This window comes from Meles meles, chromosome 5 (genome assembly GCF_922984935.1).
Source record: "Meles meles chromosome 5, mMelMel3.1 paternal haplotype, whole genome shotgun sequence".
Lineage (NCBI taxonomy): Eukaryota > Metazoa > Chordata > Mammalia > Carnivora > Mustelidae > Meles > Meles meles.
Genome location: NC_060070.1, coordinates 142,557,359 through 142,576,840, shown reverse-complemented (window position 1 = coordinate 142,576,840; position 19,482 = coordinate 142,557,359). Strand labels below are relative to the sequence as shown.

General features: G+C 50.8%; 1 protein-coding gene across 1 annotated transcript in view; it reads right to left on the bottom strand.

Moving 5' to 3' along the window:
• The window catches only part of GMPR (guanosine monophosphate reductase), a 47,096-nt gene that overhangs the window by 8,645 nt on the left and 18,969 nt on the right, over positions 1–19,482 (bottom strand). The window contains exons 5-8 of the mRNA XM_046004633.1: positions 14,096–14,177; positions 10,540–10,646; positions 3,066–3,108; positions 240–399 (exon numbers count right to left, since the gene is read on the bottom strand). Coding sequence (XP_045860589.1) covers positions 240–399; positions 3,066–3,108; positions 10,540–10,646; positions 14,096–14,177 — 392 coding nt within the window. The remainder of the gene's footprint in view (positions 1–239; positions 400–3,065; positions 3,109–10,539; positions 10,647–14,095; positions 14,178–19,482) is intronic.

Genomic DNA, 19,482 nt, shown 5'->3' with positions numbered 1-19,482 from the left:
TGACCCTTCGGAAAGTCTGGAGCGTCACCTCCCGGACTGGCCGAGCAGGAGTCCCACCTGCTCACACATACCCCTTTCGTCACATTTTTATCCTGTCCCAAAAACACTGGTACCTTCTAAGGACCCCAAACACAGCAAATGCTAGTTGGATAAAAGCTGGGACTATTTAAAAAACAGACCGTTTTGCGAGTCCTTCCCGTGGCATGCTGGTGTCAGCAGCGCTGATGTCCGAGGCTCACCTGTACTCAGCGACGCCTCCCGCGTGCTTCTTCATGGCCGTGTCGGAGCTCATCCCGTAGAACAGCTTCAGCTTCTGCCCATTCTTCTCGATCACCTCTCCAGCACACTCCGTGTGGCCGGAAAACATCCCTCCCAGCATGACAAAATCTGCGCCGGCTCCTAAACTCCAACAGTAGGGACAAAAAGCAGCCGCAGGGCAAAGAGCTCAGAGAAAATCAGCCCCAGGAGGATCCACGGGCAACTCCCAATCCCCCCCTCCTTGCTCCCAGCCATCATCAGGAGAAAAGCTTGATCTCTCCCTTTCTGGAAAAAGTGAAGAAGGCCTGCTGTGTGGGGACACGGACACTCAGAGGAAGAGACACAGTTGAAGGCTAAGGCAGTGGACAGTCCTTAAGGGAAACCAATGACGGACTATGACCACCTTCCATACACAGCTTGTCTGAGTCTCATCATCAGAGCGGCAGTAAGAACTGGGCAGTACTGGGACACCTGGGAGGCTCAGTCATTAAGCGTCGGCCTTTGGCTCAGGTCATGATCCCAGCATCCTGGGATCGAGCCCCGCGTCAGGCTCCCTGCTCAGTGAGAAGCCTGCTTCTCCCTCTCCCACTCCCCCTGCTTGTGTTCCTGCTTTTGCTGTATCTCTGTCAAACAAAGAAAATCTTGAAAAAAAAAAAAAAAGAAAAGAATTAGGCAGCATTTTCTACAGCATGTTCCCCGATTTCATCCCCAGTAGTCACCCCACCGGTGCCCTCATCAGGCATCTGGTCTACCTGAGCCTCATCAGGCATCTGGTCTACCTGACGCACCCTCACACCCTGCTTCTGTAAGTCATGGAAGACCTCACAACAGAGTGAACTCCTACATGGGAGACTGGGTGTTAAGAACAGAAACCTACTATCTCTCCTGCAGTCTGCATCTAAATGACTCCCCTGTCCTCCCACTTTTTGATTTGACCTAAGGAAGCACCAAGAGGTTTTGAGTGTTGCCTCTGTGTTTAAGAAGCCTGAAGTCATTAAGCTAAAACCCAACGTCAAATATTGGAAGCCACGGAACTTGTGCAGAAGGAACACACAGAGAACATTGTGTGTGGCAGGGGTGGGGGGGTTAGCTAGAGCATAATTAGGGCAGGGTACCTAGGCTGGATTTTCTGGTTTTCAAAAATTGGAATTGTAATAAAAAATTTTTTAGACGCGCTATTTCAATTTTCAGTAACAAATGGGTGTGGAGGATCTTACTAACGTTGAGACTGACTTGGTGGGGGAAAAGGAGGTTTTCCCCCCACCCCACCTGCCCTGCCATGACTTTGACGGGGCAGAGGAAAACCAGTGTCCAGCCAGGCCTCCCAATGACCACAGAGCAGCAGATGTCAACAGCACGAACGCAGATCCAACCCGACAACCCTTTGAAGTGGCTTCCGATGATTTCTGTCTCTGAACATTCTCACGTCCCTCCCTCACCAACACTTTCCCTGACGCAGTCCCTCTCCCTCCCTCCGCTGAGCCTCAGCCCAGGCCAGGCCACGCTCCCGCCAGGCCATGCTCCCGAAGAAGAGCAAAGGAAAAGATGTCACAGCGGATTCCAAAGACCACGGACTGTTACTTATGAGGCACCTTCTTAACCAATCGGTCCCCTGAAAATTGTGCCCGCTCCTAGTCTGTGCAGGGAGCCCAAGTGTCTGTGGCTAGTGATCCAGATAAAGGGGGCGTGGGCACAGAAGTGAGGCAGGGGTCCTGACTCCCCCTGCGTGGCCACCAGCTGTGGGACCCTGACTTTGTCACACTCACCTCTCAGGGCCTCAGGCTCAACTATAAAGTAGGCGCCTGGGATGACAAAGAGGACCCGCGTGTTCCCTTCCGTAACCAAGACGCATGATCAGAAGGGGATTGCATCAGAAGGCTGCCCGTTTTCATGACGTTCCCCAGGGTTGGTACAGAGCCCCGCTGCTAAGAACCCTGTCCCTGTCTCCTTGTCACCATCAGTGTTTTATTAGAAGAAAAAATAGAGAGAGAGAGAGAGGGAAACAGGGAGGCAGGGAATCAAAGTCTAAACCTAAGACAGTTCATGGGAAGGTCTCCAAAGCAGTGGTCAAAAAACATAGAAGGTGCCAAATGCAAGTAAGGGGAAGGACCCCTGGCACTCCCTAGGAACACTTCAGACAGAAAGTTCACCTCCACAGGAAAAAAGGTGGGGCGGGGGGGTAGTCAACAGTGAACCTGGCCCTGGCCTCAGAAAAGGGGGTGGGGCCCATGGGCTGTTTTTCTGTCACCCCTGCGCACGTACAGTCTGGACACAGTATGTCAAGGTCAAGTGGCAAGTGCAGGGCACAGCACTTGGAAAACTAGGGCTTTCCCAAGAAAAGGCCAGCCACTGCCCTTCCCCAAAGCCCCAGTGGCATCACAGTTGGATGCTGCTGCCCCCTGGTGGGCACGGGCTCCTCGGGCAGGCTGGAGGGGGAGAAACCTCCGAGAGACACTCGTCCTTCCCTAAAGGTTGCCCCAACTTAGAACCCGGAAGCCCTCCCTGAAGTCTCTGTGCTTCAGATCCCGTGCTGGCCTCCTCCGGGGACTCCCCGAGCCGTCTAAGCCATGACCTCATCCACTCCTGGCTTGCAGGCTGTCTACCCCCTTCCATCCCTTTGGGCACTCCGCCTGCTCCGCAGAACCAAACCAACGTCAGGATTCTGGCCAATCGGGGCTGGAATCCAGGGACGGGGAAACTCAGGACTGGCCCAGAATTTCCCAGCACGTCCCGCCTCTTCATTCAGGTTCCCACCGAGGCCAGCACAGTGGCAGGGAACTCCCGCCCCTCCCTCCCTGTCCCCTTACCAAAGGCTTTGGCGACATCTCCTGGACACGTGCAGCCTCCATCCTTCAAAGAGGAAAAAGCAAGGAAAGGGTGTCAGCGGGGGCACCCTTGGCCAGGCTGTCCCCCTCCCCTGGGGCGATTAGGTCATCAGGAGGGGCTCTCCGGACACACCCTCAGCCAAGGGCAAGCCCCCAGCCAAAAAATGACCCTGAGTCCAGTCCAGGCCCAGCATTCCCCAGTCACTGTATTTGGACTTAATTTACTCCTGTCAATATCGCACCTTCATCCCCCAACCTCTTGGGGTTTCCTCTCTGGGTCTGCCCCACCCACCACCGGCCCACCTGTCTGTGTTGCAGCCTCCCCCTGCCCCCGCCAGCCCTGGAAGCCCGGGGAAGTGAGAGGCAGATAGAGATGCTCTGAGACCTCATTCCAAGACCAGCCCCTTACACAACATGCCTGACCAGGGCTGTCCGAATTCACTCTTATCCCACAGTCCCCCTTCCCCTCCTTGCCTGGCGTGAGGTGTGAAGTTTAGGTAGTAAGAGCTGAATTACTTTACGAGCTGGGGAAAGGACACTGAGTTCCTTTAACCTTCCAGCCATCCCACATAGCCCCTACCCACCTTCACGTAATGGGCCCTGTTAGCTTAAAACCAAACGTACATTCCTGATCCCCACTCTACCCACAGAGAGCACACGCCTGGGGCTGCTTTAATGCCCAGCAGGGCGGTCACCTTGGGCTGCCCAGCTCAGCTCCGTTCAGTCATGGGGGTGGGGGGTTGGGGAAACACCAGCAGCATAGTGTGGGGTTTCCAGAATGCAGAGCCTGCCAGGCACCCTTACCAACACAAGCTGCTATCTGCTCTTCCCAATGTAGTCTGTGTGACGTCCAAGGAGAAGGCCAGCGAGGGTGGCCTAGAGTTGCCACCAGACCCCGCAGAGAGAGATGCAAAGAAGCAAAGGCCTGGGGTTGCGGGGGAGAGGGGGGCAGGTTCCGTGTTGAGGGCTGGCATGATCACAGCCCTGAGCTCAGAGCGGGTCTAGGAGGAGCACCAAGGTCTCAGAGGCAAGCACCTGTCCCTGGAAGGTGGGACCCACCTGCCTTGGGAAGGACACAGGCTGCCTGGGCTACCAGGCATCACAATTGGCAGGAAGGGGTGTGCGCCCCAGAGGCAGAGGGCATCCAGCCAACCAGGATGGGCTACCATATGAACAGCACCTCCCATGGAGAATGGGGTCTCTGTGACTCATTTTCCCTTTTTATCTGCTTTTGAGGCCTGTCACTCCATGAGCTATAACTCAATTTCTGCCTCCTTAACTTCTTTGCAGTTCGGATCCAAAGGTAGATGTGAAAGCTTAAACTCTTTGTTTTTTTTTTTATGAATAGTTATTGCCTGTAACTATTTCCTCCATCACGTCTGTTACAGGCACACCCCAGAAATATTGCAGGTTTGGTTTCAGACCACAAGCAATAAAGAAAGTATCCCAACGAAGTGGGTCAAATGAATTCTGTGGTTCCCCAGCGCAGACAGAAATTACATGTACACTCCTCTGTGCGACAGCTTTACTGTCTAAAAAAAAGGTACACAGCTTAATTAAAAAATACTTTATTGCTAAAAAATGCCAACCATCCCCTGAACTTTGGCTGAACCGTCAACAATCACAGATCGCTGTAACAGAATGCAAGGATGAAAGTGGAAATTTGGTGAGCGTTACCCAAAATGCAGCCCACAGACACCAAGTAGGCAAATACTGTTGGAAAAACAGTGCCAAGAGGCTCGTGCCGATGTGGGGTTGCCATAGATCTTTCATTTAAAAGCAAAAAACAAAAAACACGGTATCTTTGAGGTGTGATAAAGCCTACAGTCACACGTCATCTCTCTGACCCCCGGAGGGCCACGGGTGCTAGGGGAGTGGTCATTTCCTGCCGCTGTGTGCTGTGGCCCAAGCTCCCGCGTATCTACTTCCTCTTCCAAAGATACAAGCCCCCTCCATGCCCTTCACTGGCCCTGCCAACTTTTTTGAATCCTTTATCTCTTTACCAAAACCAGTTTTGTACTCGATTGGCTTTCAAACATATGACCTGAGAAGATTAAACAAACTCACACCCCCATTACATGAGGACGTTTTTGGACTTGAAACCACACACACACACACATACACACACACACACACACATTCCCGTGCTTGTGAGCTGTGAGGAGCTGTGACTGCCACAGCGGTTCATGTGGGACCCAGAAAATTCCACATTCTTGTGGTTAGGGAGGCGGCCATTGGGATCCTTGAAAAGGAGCTCTTCTCCTCCCAGAATGGACCAAGATGACCACGGTTAAGAAGGCTCCGTGACGTGCCACCAAGAGGAAATCCGACTTACGGCAGCATCTTCTGCTCACTGTACTTGGAAATGCATTTATAAAAGGCGGACCAACCACACCAGGCTGCAGGCTTAACCCCATGAAACCCGATGTTGTGATATGCTTTAGGGCAAAGGAGTCTGCTCCCTACTCCTGTTCACGGGTGATTTCCAGAAGCTGTTCAAAGCGTCCTTTTCATGCTGTCAGGAGGCAAGAGCAGGAGGGGCAGAGCTCTGCGATCTAAGACACACATTTACTTTTGCACAGAAACATCACAGGCGCTGGAACGTTTTCAAAAACAACGTGCAAATATTCAAAGAGCTGCTTGTTTTGTTTTTCAAGAGTGTTCCCGTTGTATTTCAGGAGAAAAAGCATCATGGAACTCTGTCTGTGAACTGTCGGCATACCTTTTCTTCTTAAGAATACTTGCCATTCTCTGAAATCGAGGGCGGGGAAAGCAAGCACGGGGACGGGCAGAGGGAATTTAAATCAAGGACCTACTATGTGCCGGGGCAGTTACAAACTTCATTTTTCTTCAAACACCAGAAGCACTGAAGTTGATATTTCTGTAGATGGGGGGTACTGAGGAGAGCTCAGAAAGGTTAAGTGACTTGCCCAAGGTCACACAGCAACAATGTTAGAATAAGATATTAGAACCCTGGTTAGGTATACATTATAAAAAAACATCTAGAAACAAACAGAAATAAATAAAATTTTAAAAACATAAAACTTGTCTAGAAGCACACTTACTAGAACCTTAGCTGTGGATCTCTTAAGAGGCTAACAGTTCCAGGAACCTTTATATTTATCTGTTATTTTCTAACTTTTTCTAGGCTAAACCGGCCCTGTTGGGGAATTTTCCACCCTCAAAAAATTTTAACTTTGTTTCAACATAACTTTAAGTCTTGCTAAAGAACGGTCTAACTGCTTCTGAAATGCTATATTAAATCATTAAAATTATCAGAAATTTGCTGATCTGCCTTTACTTCTCTGCAGAGGGTCAGTGGACCAATGCAAGCACTAGTGACCGGGCGCAGAAAAGGAAAAGTTTGGGGATGACTTTGAATCATCTGGATCCTTCATGATACAAGGCCTCCTGAGCCTTGATAAGCATTCTTTATAAAATACACTGACTAAAATGCTGGAGCTTGAGGCCAAGAAGAGGCCACAGTGATCCCTATCTACTCTCAGGACTTCTTTCTAGGTCTTATAAAGCAGCGCGAAGTCCAAAGAGTGCTTGGTTATCAGTGGATTGTGAACTCACTGGAGGTTCGAATCCCTCCCCCTCTAACCATGCACCAGGGACTGACGATCCTCTCCCCGCCAGAACACATGTATGGGGGCCCTGTGGGGATGGACAGAGGAAGTGTATGTCTCCCAGAGTGCTGGGATGGAAGAATGAGCACACAGGGTTGGGTCCTGTACGACCCTGCATTCTCTGTGCCTTCAGCAAGCCTTTCTTCTTCATTCTTTGTGACCTCAATTTCCAAATGGGGGGAAGCAGTCAAGGGAAGATAAACAGGCCTCAGTCTGAATGTTGCCAGTAGGGATGCTGGACAAGTTCCTTAAGATCCTGAAGCTTCGGAGCCCACCTGGTTGCAAAGGCTAATTTATGTATCAGCTGGAGTGGGCCACAGAGTGCTAGAAATCTCGTCAAACATCAGTCTGGGTGTTTCTGGGAAGGTTCTCTTCTTTTCCTTTTCTTTCTTTCTCTTCTCTCTCCCTCTCTTTTTTTTTTTTTTTTTTTTTTTTTTGATGAGATTAACATTTGAATTGGTAGACTGAGTAAAGCAGATTATCCTCCTGGCATGGGTGGGCCCCATCTAATCAGGTGAAGGCATGACCAGAACAACAGGGCTGACCCTCCTTGAGTGAATCTTTCTTGACTGAATGCCTCTGAATAAACATGGGCTTTTCCCTGCCTTTTAACGTCAACTGAAACATTAGCTCTTCCTGGCTCTCAGGCCTTCAGATTCACTCTGGAACTACACCATCAGCTCTCCTAGGTCTCTAGCCTGCAACTCACCCTGCACATCTTGGGACTTCTCACCCCTCCATAATCACGTGAACCAATTCCTTGTAATAAATACCTCCTCCACCGTCTCTCTTGCCGCGCACGCGCACACACACATGCCCTCTGCCTGATACACCTGTCAAGTGAAACTAACTTCTAGTTTGTCAGGTTGTTCCAAGAATCAGAAATTCGAAGTGCCTGTGCCTGGAAGGCAGTCGATGCTCAGTAAACACTAGTCATTCTTTCTTCTAAGTCTGTTTCCACCTTGAAAATTCTCTTTTGGGTGATGTCCCTAGCCGATGAGAAGATAAAACTAACTAGTCACACCTCAATCTTCACCTACTTAGGGGGTGTCCTGAATTTACAGCTCTCTGCCTCTCCGAACCCCATGTGGGCCACAATAAATAGAAAACCCGATTCAAGTCCAGCCCCTTGAGCATCAGCACCTGCTAACAGCCCCCTGCTGTGACTTCCACGTACTGAATTTCAACAGCGTGGATGTGCTAATTCAGCAACCAAAGTGTGACAGGAGACAGCTGGAAGGCAACTGGGTAGAGTAGCAGGATCCAAAATGTGTGGTGGGTTTCCAGTGGGTTTAGGGATGACTGGCAAGTGGGAGAAATCTGCTTGTGAGACGCAGGGGCAGTCGCAGAAACAGTTGCTCTGAATGCCAAGACACTCAGCTGGCCAGGAGGGAGGAGCTCAATTCAGGGGTGCCGATCCCACGTGAGTCTGTGAACTTCGTCTGGTCTTCCAGCCACACACGCAACATGTGCCCCTCTCTGGGAACTCTCTCACTGTTACTGAGGACCTGGGAGCTCCCCGACGGCAAGCCTGGGCGGTCACTGTCCCTGGTGGACAAACTCACAGGAGCCGTTCCCCAGGCACTGGCAGGCGAGACCCGGCTCTGAACACGGACGGGCCCCACAACAGGCACCAGCGCTTCTCAAACTCAAGAGCAGGTCACGACTACCCGGAGGGCTGGTTAAAACACATTCCTGGGCCTCCCCATCAGTGCTGCTGATTTCTAACAAGTTCTCAGTTGATACTGATGCTGTTGGTCTGGGCACTACACTGAAACAGCCACTAAAAGAAGCTTATCAAAGAGAACCCAAGTTGACTCTCAGTCACTGGTGGTGTAAGCAGAGCGTCCCTTTCCCCCTAAGCCCTCCCCAAATATGGTCCTATCAACAAGCAGGTGTGAAACTTCTAGAAGGACACAAGGGGGGGGGGAGACTCGGTACATGTTCCCAGTAGAGCCCTTCATTTGACAGCTCCCTGATATGGAAATGGTATACAGGACACAGGGTCCGAATTTTGTGGAAGACTCTCAATGGCAAAAACAGTCACGTGATAGAGATGTAGGACTAACCTCATAAGAGTCATCTTTGCTTAGACGGGTCCAGGAATGTCTTTTTGAGAAAGCTTCCCTGGTGATTCTCATGCAGCCAGCCCAGAATAAGGCCCCAGGGAACCCCTGGGACCCACTGGCGTCCCTGACACTGTGCAGTGAGTTGGATCACAGCACTCAGCCTTTTGCACACAATAAATGAGTGTTCCCTTGGGACCTGGGACCAAAGCTCAGCAAAGGGGTGAGGCGCACAGGGTCTCAGAATGGTCAGCGACCAACAAACCCTCCTTGTCTAGCACATAGTAGATGCTCAATAAAGACATGCTGATGGACCGGATAGATGGGTGGAAAGCCTGCATGAAGAATGCGGAGGAGCCCAGGGAATCTGCCCCGGACTGCAAGGTCAGGACAGGACAACAGCCGCCACAGCTCTCAAATTCTAAACTGGGGCTCGAAACGAAAGAAGGTGCATGTATGGGTTTTAAAGAGTAGCATCGTATCCTCAAAGCAAGTCCAGAAATCACAGGTCAACTTGTTGCAGGGCTGGGGTGAAATCACCAAGACACATTCTGCAGGGATATATAATCTGATGCATTTGTAAAGGGTTTTATTTTAAATCACCTATCAATTACTTAATGTGGGAGCCTGGCCCAGCAACTGGACAGGGAAAAGGTGAGTATTTAATTTAATACAGCCAATGAGTCAACACTGTTATGGGACCACTACAGTTATACTACGAATTCAGAATTTGTAAATATATATATATATATATATATATATATATATAAATTATACCATGTTAAAAAAGAAAAAAACATTAAGTGGAAGCCATGGTTCTGAGTCGGCCCAATTTTACCCAACATGTTCTGTCCTGTTCTGAGCATTTTAGCTGGAAGGGGAGAGCCGGGATTATCTCTTCGACGGTCTGAATGGTTGCCACATCAGCGAAGGAGGATCCGAATTACGGCTATGCTGAGGACAGATACTAACTTGGCATTAACTCATTCAGTCAATCTCTAATATTTAGCGGCTGCGTCCCAGGCTGCTGTCCTAAGTGCTGCTAGACCACGGTCTCACCCCTTCCCGTAGACCCCTCAACCCACAGCAACCTCCTTCTGCCCCCAACACACCACTGGATCCACTCTCACTCCGGTAAGGGACCGGTGGCCCCTAATCCAACATGACTGGCATCCTTACCAAAAGGAGCAATGTGGACACGCGCGCCCATACGCACGGGGAGGACGCCACATGAAGACGGGAGCTATGGTGCCACCAGCCACGGGCGCTGGAGGTTTGCAACACAGCCTTCCCCGCAGCCGTCCAGACCCCGCCGACACCTCGAGCTCAGACTTCCAGCCTCCACACCTGCGAGACAGGGACTGCCTCTTCCTTGACCCACCCAGGTTGGGGTGCTTTGTCGCAAACAAGCATGTGGTATCTTCTCCAAGCTCCCCACAAATCCCCCAACACGCCACCGGACGCCGTGAGCCGTTACTGGCTCCCGTGCCTTCGTCCCTCAGTGCAGAGTAAGTAGGGAGGAGGGCCTGGGTCTCTGCCATATGGGACTGGGCTGGGACCCGGTGCCTGCTGGGATGCACGAGGTGTGTGGGACCTCGTGCTGGGACCAAGGTGCCTGGCTCACAGCCAAGCCCACAGGATGCCAACGGGATGAAGGGCAGCCAGGAAACAGGCTTCCTCGGGGGCCCAGGAGCAGGGGCCTCCTCCCAAGTCCCAAGATGTTCTCACACCCATCCCCGTGCCCCGTGGGAGACTTACGGAGATGATGTGTCCCTTCAGGCCGTGGGCAGAGTCGGCGCACTCGATCACGGCGCTCAGCTGGGGGTAGCCCACTCCCGTCTTGGTGCGGGTGGTGCACACGGAACCTGGAGGGCGGGGGGGCGGAGCCCAAAGAGAGACAGTCAAGAATGAGCAGAACCCGATACAGAACGAGACCGCGTCACTGGCACACAGCTCAGTCCCGATTTACCGGGGGGAGGAAGACACACGATGACAACACTTTCTTTCCGTCGGGAAGGGGCAGGTGGTGAGAGCCACACCATCAAGCCACATGATCTCTGGTCCTCATCACTGTCAACCGCGGATGCCCGGGACACTGTCACTGGCACTCACCGCGACATCAGCCCCCACCTCTGCCTGCTTACATCCTGTCCCTCTCCACGTCCCTCGCCTTTCAGCACCACCATGTTAGACTTCAAGGGACCTCCTCAGGGCTCCTCCCACAGCCTCTTTACCTTCAACTTTTGTCAAATTTCTAACTTCTCTGAGCCTCTCGGCCTTGCCTATGAAACAGAACTGGAAACACTGACGCACGGGGTTGTGATCTGTCACGAACCCCATGCCCGCACCCCTCCACCCAGCTCCATCCTCGGTCGTCATGACCGCCTGTCCTGTCCGGGGTCCGTCTAGCCTGGGCTGCGGGACCAGCTTCTGTTTCAGGACCAGCCATCTGGATGCCCGCAACCGCCCTTGACCTCTGGCTTTCCCACGGTCAACCCCAGTCCTGGTGGGTGGACCCGTCTGCAGGGTATGGTGCCAGCTAGGTCCAGGCTGAGTCACGCTCAGAGCACCACCATCTCCACACTTGTCCCCTGGCTCAAGTCCAGACCCTCCTCCCCTCCAATGAGCACACCCCCTGCCCCCCAAGATCACCCAGACCAAATTCCTGAATGTCCACCTGCTACCCTTCTTGGCCACCACCTCGCTCTCCCTCCTGCTCCCTACACTCCAGCCACTGGGACCATCCAGTTCCTCGGGCATAGGGAGTTTCTTCCCCTCCCTGGGGATTCTCTGTATGCTGTACCTTCTGTCCAACCACTCCCTGTGAACCAAGCCCCTGGTCCTGCCAATGCTTCTCATCTTTCAGGCTTTATCTTAAATGTCACTCCCTCGGGGGAGTTGTTCTGCACAGTGCTCACTTCAAACAGAGGCATTTAAATAATGCTTTGTGTAAGAGCGCAGGGGATATGTTTTCTCCACTGGACGGTAAGCTCCCCGGACCGTCATTGTTGTAGACCCAGCGCTGAGAACAGAGCCTCGTACATGAGAAGGGGGCTATAAATAGTCACTAAAAGAATGTGTGAACTTAAGAAGAGATGAGTCACCCACATGCCTATGGCTCCCCTGTTTCCCAGCTCCGTCAACGGGGCTTGAACTCCAGGGCCATCAGGCCCAGGACAAGGCTGCTGGAATCCCTACCTCCCCATCACCACTGATGCCTTCACAGGCCCCGCCCCCCAGATCTCTCTCCAGGGCCTTGGGGACGGGACCAGGCAGAGAACCACGTCCAGAATTCTGGGCCTGGAATCAGCAAGAAAACCAGAAGGATGGAGGAGCCCCCTTTCCTCCCACCCCTGCAGCTACAGGGCAGAATAACGTTTCTTCACGTTCATCCTTACGTGTGCTGCTCACAATCCCGGAGCCAGCGAGCTCCTCTCCGCGCCAAGGCACCCTCTGCCCCATGCACCAGACCTGCACTGTGCAAGGCAGAATTCATTTCCTAATCTCTCCTTCCTAATTGGCTTTTCTCCCTCCCACTCCACAGCCAGAGCTTCACAGGAAGGCAGGGGGTCTCTGCCCCAGGGGCCCAGAGCTCTGCCCCAGGGAGAGACCTCTACAGAGGTCAGGCCAGTCACCTTTCTTGGAAAGAGGTAAGGAAGGACTTGCACACAAGGCATGGGAACGGTCTTGATCAATGCTCAGGTCGAATGGAGAAATTGGATGCGTGTTTTCTCCCGGTTACAGAGGCAGGACGCCCATCCTTAATGCTGTCGTTCACAGAATACTCAGTATTTTTACTCTAAAGAATTCATGAAACTTAAATGTCATCTCCAGTTTAAAGAAAGGGCTCTAACAAAGCTTCTTACCCTCTTTGGTCGTATCTTTTCTAGTAAGACAGCCCTGCCCGGGCTGGGGAGAGGGGGTGGGGCACCCAGCGACCACAGAAGGACCGTCAGTCTTCCGGGGAACCAGAGTGTATACACAGAGGGAGCGGATGCATGCTCAGAATTACCTCGAGTACATCAGGAACAGCGCTTTGAGAGCCGAGAAGACGACCTACACACCTTAACGTCCCGCCCCCGGCGCAGTGGCAGCTGGTTGACATTCTGTACGTATCTCTAATGAACCAGGTGCCTCGTGCACGTCCTGCTTTTGGAAGAAAGAGTCTTCCTGGTCTGTTAGGAGCCTGTTCTCTTACTAGCTCAGTCTGTTACAGCCCGTCCTAAGTGGGGAGCTCCTTGGTAAGAACTGAGCCTTATCCTCACTTTGGCTTTTCAAAAATGACCAACACTCAGTAAGGACCGGGGCTGTCTTTCCTCTTGCTTGGACTACGTTGTTGGTTGGCCCGAGTAGCGGTATCTAAAGCCCAATCTTGAGGGTTTTCCTGGATGTTAAACACTCCAGTCCTCTGGGGAGCCTACAAGCCTCTTCTTCCCTAATCCTTGCTTCATACACATCCTGTTCCCGCGCAAGGCCCATGGCTGTGCCAAGTCAACAACACAACGATGTCTCCTGCCTCCCGCCGCACATTCCCACACTCTTCTCATATGGCTTGATGGTTTGCTTCCTTTTTTGGTAGTGTTTTTTGGGTGGGCGGTATTTTAAAAATCTTTGCTATTTTTTTATTCCCAGCTGAAAATGTATAGCTTCTTCCCTCCTCTCCAACGTTAGTGTTTGTTTAGGAAGGGATGTGCAAGGGAGAATTTGGAAACAGGCATGCTCATGCTCATGCTCATGGCTCGCCAAAGGGAAAGGAGGCAGCCACCTGGCCCAGGAGAGAAAGGAGCTGTCCAGTAAAGGACAGAAAGGCTCTGCCTTGCTCCCCCCACTCAAGACGCCATTGGGTGGTCCTAGGAGAGAATGCCCAAGAGGATACGGGCAAACAGAGCTGGACATGTATCAGGTGAGGAGAGGGGTGGTAACAACGGAGTCATTCATGTCCATTAACTGTCCCCTCGATTCTTCATGCCCTGGCCTTCCTCTTCGAGGTTCATGGGATCATTGATGAAATCTGCATTCTCTTCTTCCACATTAGTGCTCTGAAAACCAGGACCTCCCATTCTACCCACATCCCAGCTCCTTTAAGCCCTCCCTGGGGGCATCAGAAAGCAACCCAATGACATTTGGGAAGCTAAAAGAGCTGCTTTTGCAAGCTCAGCTTCCGAAAGTGGCGTGATATCTCCAAAAGAAAAGGGCTTTATGCTTGTGGCTGGGTCCCCCATGGGCTCCCTTCTGACCACATCACCAGCCTCCCCAAGCCCCACACCCCAGCGCCCGCCACACAGCCCCTGCGAGACTTCCCAGCGAGCCTTACCTGGTCCAACGCCCACTTTGATTATGTCTGCTCCAGAAAGAATAAGCTCTTCGACCATCTCCCCTGTTACCACGTTCCCTGCCTGAGACAGAAAGAACACAGCCCACGGTCACAGACTATTCCTGGTGATACAAAGACGGGTGAATGAGCAACTCCACACCTGGCCATGCAGTCGGACGCGTCCTGAAGCCTCCAGGTGCCCTGGGGGCCAAGAGAGGGAGGTCAGCAGCACAATGGACTGAATCCCCAATTCTAGAGTAAATCTTAAGTTGGTGGGTCAGGACAGTCCCTGGTTTCCTCCTGTAATGAATAGGAACACAGAATCTGACACCTGAGACCACACTGGGCTGAGCTGATGGCAAGAGAAGGTACGCCAAGGGTGTAATGAACTACAAGAGACTGGAGGCCATCTAGGGCAGAGCGTTTGAACATGTCTGTGGTGGACAAAACAAAATCCTACAGAGAACCCAAATACATAAAAAAAGCAATGAAACACTCTCTCGGATGATTATCACCTTTACTGTGGGGCGTAATACGTTTCAGACATGATACCATCCTTGAAGAACATTTATGGAACTCCAGGACCTCCGGAATACGAAACCTGGCGATCATCTCACCGATGGGAAATGCCAGGGTATCCCCCCCTCAAGGGTTGGTGGTTCCCACCCGGACAAGAAAGGGCAGGTGAGCCTTTACGGACCAACACCACTGCATCCCGCTCCAATTTCGGAACTTGAAGCTGTGGCCCTAAGAAGAAACCAGGAAGCCAGGACATGGCAGAAGCTCAAAACCTTCAGGATGCATCTGGTTTGGAGATTCTACAAGTTCTTTCCCTGCAGGAGCAGGTGAGCATGAAAACAGCCCTCTCTATTACAACTCACTGCCCTGCGGATTCTTTGGCTGGTCCGCAGGCTCCCTGGCGAGATGCCTAACTGAACATTCACGACAGCACAGAGTCTTATTTTGGGAAATGCATGCCTACTCATGCTACCATGATGCCTTTTTTTTTTTTTTTTTTTTTTTTTGCATCGAAGCGCCAGTGTCTTTTTCTTTTCACTGAATTCATTCCTGGGTTGGTGGGGTGGCAGGGGGGAGGTATTTTTCTTTTTTAACCTACACAAACTTGGTATATTTTTAACTCGGTATAAAGGCATCTTGGAAAGACGGATGAGGAAGGCTCAAAGCTGCTTTAATCCAACAGCCATCTGACCACTGAAAATGCTAGACAGTCCAGAAAAAGGACCGGGACATTGAGAATACCGTGTATAATGAGGGGCGCATTACATGTCAGTAAGCAGCAGAACAAGGTTTCAACAGACGGGGCTGGGGAAAGGGAGCTTCTGGAAGTAAGGTCATAGATTCTCATTCATACTCGTCCCCAAAACCAGCTTCAGATGGATGCAAGAGTTAAATTAAAGTTGTGCCCTTCCAGATTTGGAATACCTTGAAGACGTAACTCTAATAACCATAAAAATGGAAATAAGATCTATAGGTACACACACACACACACACACACACACACACTCATATAATCAACAAAACTAAGGCAAGTAACGTGGCACAGAAAAATCCCTGCGATTATGACAGTGTGTTCCTAACATTATTAAAACTCCCCAAATCTACAAAAGAAATGCTAATGCCTCACAAAGTGACTGCCAAAGGACATGAACAAACTAAAAAACTAAATAAAAGTGGTCAATGAACACAGGGAAAGCATTCACCATCACTAATCGTTGTATTTATTTTTTTAAAAGATTTTATTTATTTATTTGACACAGAGAGAGAGAGAGAGCACGAGAGAATAGCAGAGGAAGGAGGAGAGGGAGAAGTGGACCCCCCTCTGAACAAGGAGCCTGCCCTGGGACTCGATCCCAGGACCCCGAGATCATGACCTGAGCCGAAGGCAGATGCTTAACCGACTGAGCCACCCAGGTGCCCCACTCATCATCACATTCAAAGTCAGATACTAGTGAGGTAGTACTCGTCACTCAAATTATCAAGGACAATCATGACTAAATACCAAAGAGGAAACAGACACTATCTTTCTCTGCTGGTGCAAGGTCTCCTTTAGCACAGGTTTCCCTGGGAAGCAATTTGTCCACACAGAGCACATGCAAAGAATACATATATCCTTTGACCTAGTGAGTGTACTTCCAGGATCCTCTCTGGAGGGAACACTCACAGCTGAGACCAATGATTTAAACACGAGAATGCATGTTATTTCTAACAGTGCAGAACTGCACTTGTATTACCCAGAATGGGAATGGTTCAACAACCTGATGTTTCCCAGCTACATGAGGTTTTTAAGATGGGTCTGATGGTGCAGGAAAACATGTAACCACTTTGGGTATCATGTTAGGGGAAAGAGAAGGAAACAGTAAAATCTCAGCTTTGTTAAAAACAACAATAACGAGAAAACCCCACAAGTATACATGTACATGAAAACATACCCCAAAAATGCTACAAAGGGAAGATTTACCCAACTTTTAATTATTTTCTTTAAAATTTTCTGGATTCTAGAGTAGGAACAGACTTACTTTTTTTTTTTTCTTTAAAGATTTATTTGAGAGAGAAAGAGAGAGAGCGGGGCACCTGGGTGGCTCAGTGGGTTAAAGCCTCTGCCTTCGGCTCGGGTCATGATCTCGGGGTCCTGGGATCAAGCCCCACATCAGGCTCTCTACTCAGTGGGGAGCCTGCTTCCCCCTCTCTCTCTGCCTGCCTCTCTGCCTACTTGTGATCTCTCTCTCTGTCAAATAAATAAATAAAATCTTAAAAAAAAAAAAAAGAAAGAAAGAAAGAAAGAAAGAGAGCAAGCACAACCGGGAGGAGCAGAGGGAGAGAAAGAATCCGAAACGGACTTCGAGCTGAACACACAGCCTGACGCAGGGCTTGATCCCAGGACCCTGAGATCACAGCCTGAGCCGAAACCAAGAGTCGGTCACTTAACGGACTGAGCCACCCAGGCAGCCCAGGAATTGCATTAATTTTATAACGAAGTCTGATGGTTTCGGGGTTTGAGTTTTGTTTTATTTTAGCACAAGGACCAACATCAACTTTGTAGCCAAGGGATAACGGGAACCTGAGAAACAGGGCTCCAAGCTCTCAAGTCTCCCTCACCGCTGGTCTTGCTAAAAAATAACTTTATTTTTAAATTTTAAAAATAAAAACATAATTAAAAAATGAAAATACACACATACATAACTCAGAAGAAGTCACTCTCAGCTCCCTCCATAGTCTCGCTTTCAATGTGGACGTTTTCTACCCCTGATCTGGTGCTGCCAACAAATCATTCCATTTTCTAAAGGGCCTACTTTACACAAAATATATTCAAGCCCGTTCATGACGGATGCACCAGGTCCAACCACATAGACTCAAAGTAAGTTTATTTTTTTTTAAAGATTGTTTGTATTTATTTGAGAGAGAGAGAGCATAGCGGGGAAGACGCAGATGCAGAGGGAGACGCAGGCTCCCTGCTGAGCAAGAAGCCAGATGCGGGGCTCGATCCCAGGACTCCGGGATCATGACCTGAGCTGAAGGCAGACGCTTAACCAAATGAGCCACCCGGGCGCCCTCAAAGTAAGTTTAAAGCATGAGGAAGGTGACCCTTCCTAGTAGCCCGGAGGCTTGCACGGGTGTCCCCATTCCCCCTCGGCCGCCCGTGGAGCTCTTTAACCAGTGGCTGGAAGGCGATCACTGCAGAGAAGCTGCCGGATGGAAAAACCCAGAGTGAGCAGGAAGCACCTCCAGCAGGAGGACAACTCAACAAGAATGCGGAAGACAGAGGCAGGAAGGCTGACCTGCCACGTGCTGGAGTAAGAAGCCATCTCATCAAAGTGGAAACCAAGAAAGGCAAACACTAAGGGAGAAAGGGAAAGGCAAAATCAGAAGTGAGAAGGACGATAGGACGCGATGAGGCCCTGGCTTGACCTCGGGCCCCACCCAGGAAACAGCGCATCGGGTGATTCGGGGGTGATTCAGCAGGGATGTAGGGTGATGCCGGCACATGTGGCCGGCCTGGGTGATAAGCAGGATCCAGCCTATCTGGACCCAAAGCAGCTCCTGGCTGGCGCAGATAGCACGGCCAGAACGTGGCCACAAATGCAGCTCACGCTCGTTTCCCGGGCATCTGTGACCAACTGCAAACTCTGGACTCTCCCGGGGAGCAGGGGGGCACCAAGACAGGCAGGAATGTCCACCGGGCAGCCCTCTCTGGGGGAGGCCGAGCCCCCTCCGGTGCCCGCACTCCCACGCTCTGCTGGCAACCACCACCCGTTCAAGGTCAAGGAGAGGCATGCGGCCCAGGGAAAAGGAAAAAAAAAAAAAGAGGAAGAAGAAGAAAAGAAAAGAAAAAAAGCAAAAAAAAAAAAAAAAAAAAGCAACGGGTTTAAAGAGGTTCCCCTGGGCCAAAACCAAAACCAAGACCAAGACCGTTCTGCCCCAATGTTACCAGCTTTCCTTTAGACCCAGACATCAAAGACAAGGTAGGTTCAGAAAGCCCCGCGGGGTGAGGGGGGGGTGGACCCTTCCATTCAGGCAATGAAGGAAGAACTAGGAGGCTCCATTTCTCCTGCTAGGAAGTAGGACGAACCACACCCACTTGGTGTAGTCAAGATAGGGTTTACACAGAAAGTTCTATTCAGTTCCTAGTACAAAGCCCAGCTCTCAGTTTGGTGCTCAAAAAAATGTTAGTCCCTCCACTTAAGAATGCTGTCTACATATTGTTTTGCTCATTTCTTTTTTCTTAAACTTAATTGTGGTCAAATATCGATGACATAAAATGCATTGTTATTAGTGATTTTTTTAAGTGGACCATTCAGGGGCACGGTCATGCAGCCGTCACGACCATCCATCCCCACCACTTTTCATCACCCCAAACTGAAATTCAGGACTTATACATCAGTCACTTCTCTACCCACTTTTTCCCGGCTCTTCCGAGGACCCGTGCCAAGAAAAATCCTTTCTTCTAGGATGATGGGAGACAAGGGCCGGCAGACAGCAGCAGGACAGATCTGGCCCGGGGGCCACAGTGTATCAACTCCTGATATCAGGTGGTGACACGTTGGGGATGCCTGGGGGGCTCAGTGGGTTAAGCCTCTGCCTTTGGCGGAGGTCATGATCTCAGGATCCAGGGACGGAGCCCTGCATCAGCCTCCCTGCTCAGCGGAGAGCCTGGTTCTCCCTCTCCCTCTGCTGCTCCCCCTGCTTGTACACTCTCTCTCTCGGTCAAATAAATAAATAAAATCCTAAAAAAAAAAAAAAGTGGTGGCATGCTAATGCTCATACCTTCTCCCAAGCACACAGAACCGTCCCCACGTCACCCACGGAAGCAGGAAATAGCAGAAGCTATCAAGGCAATAACCATCTTTTATGGCATATTAAACTCAGTT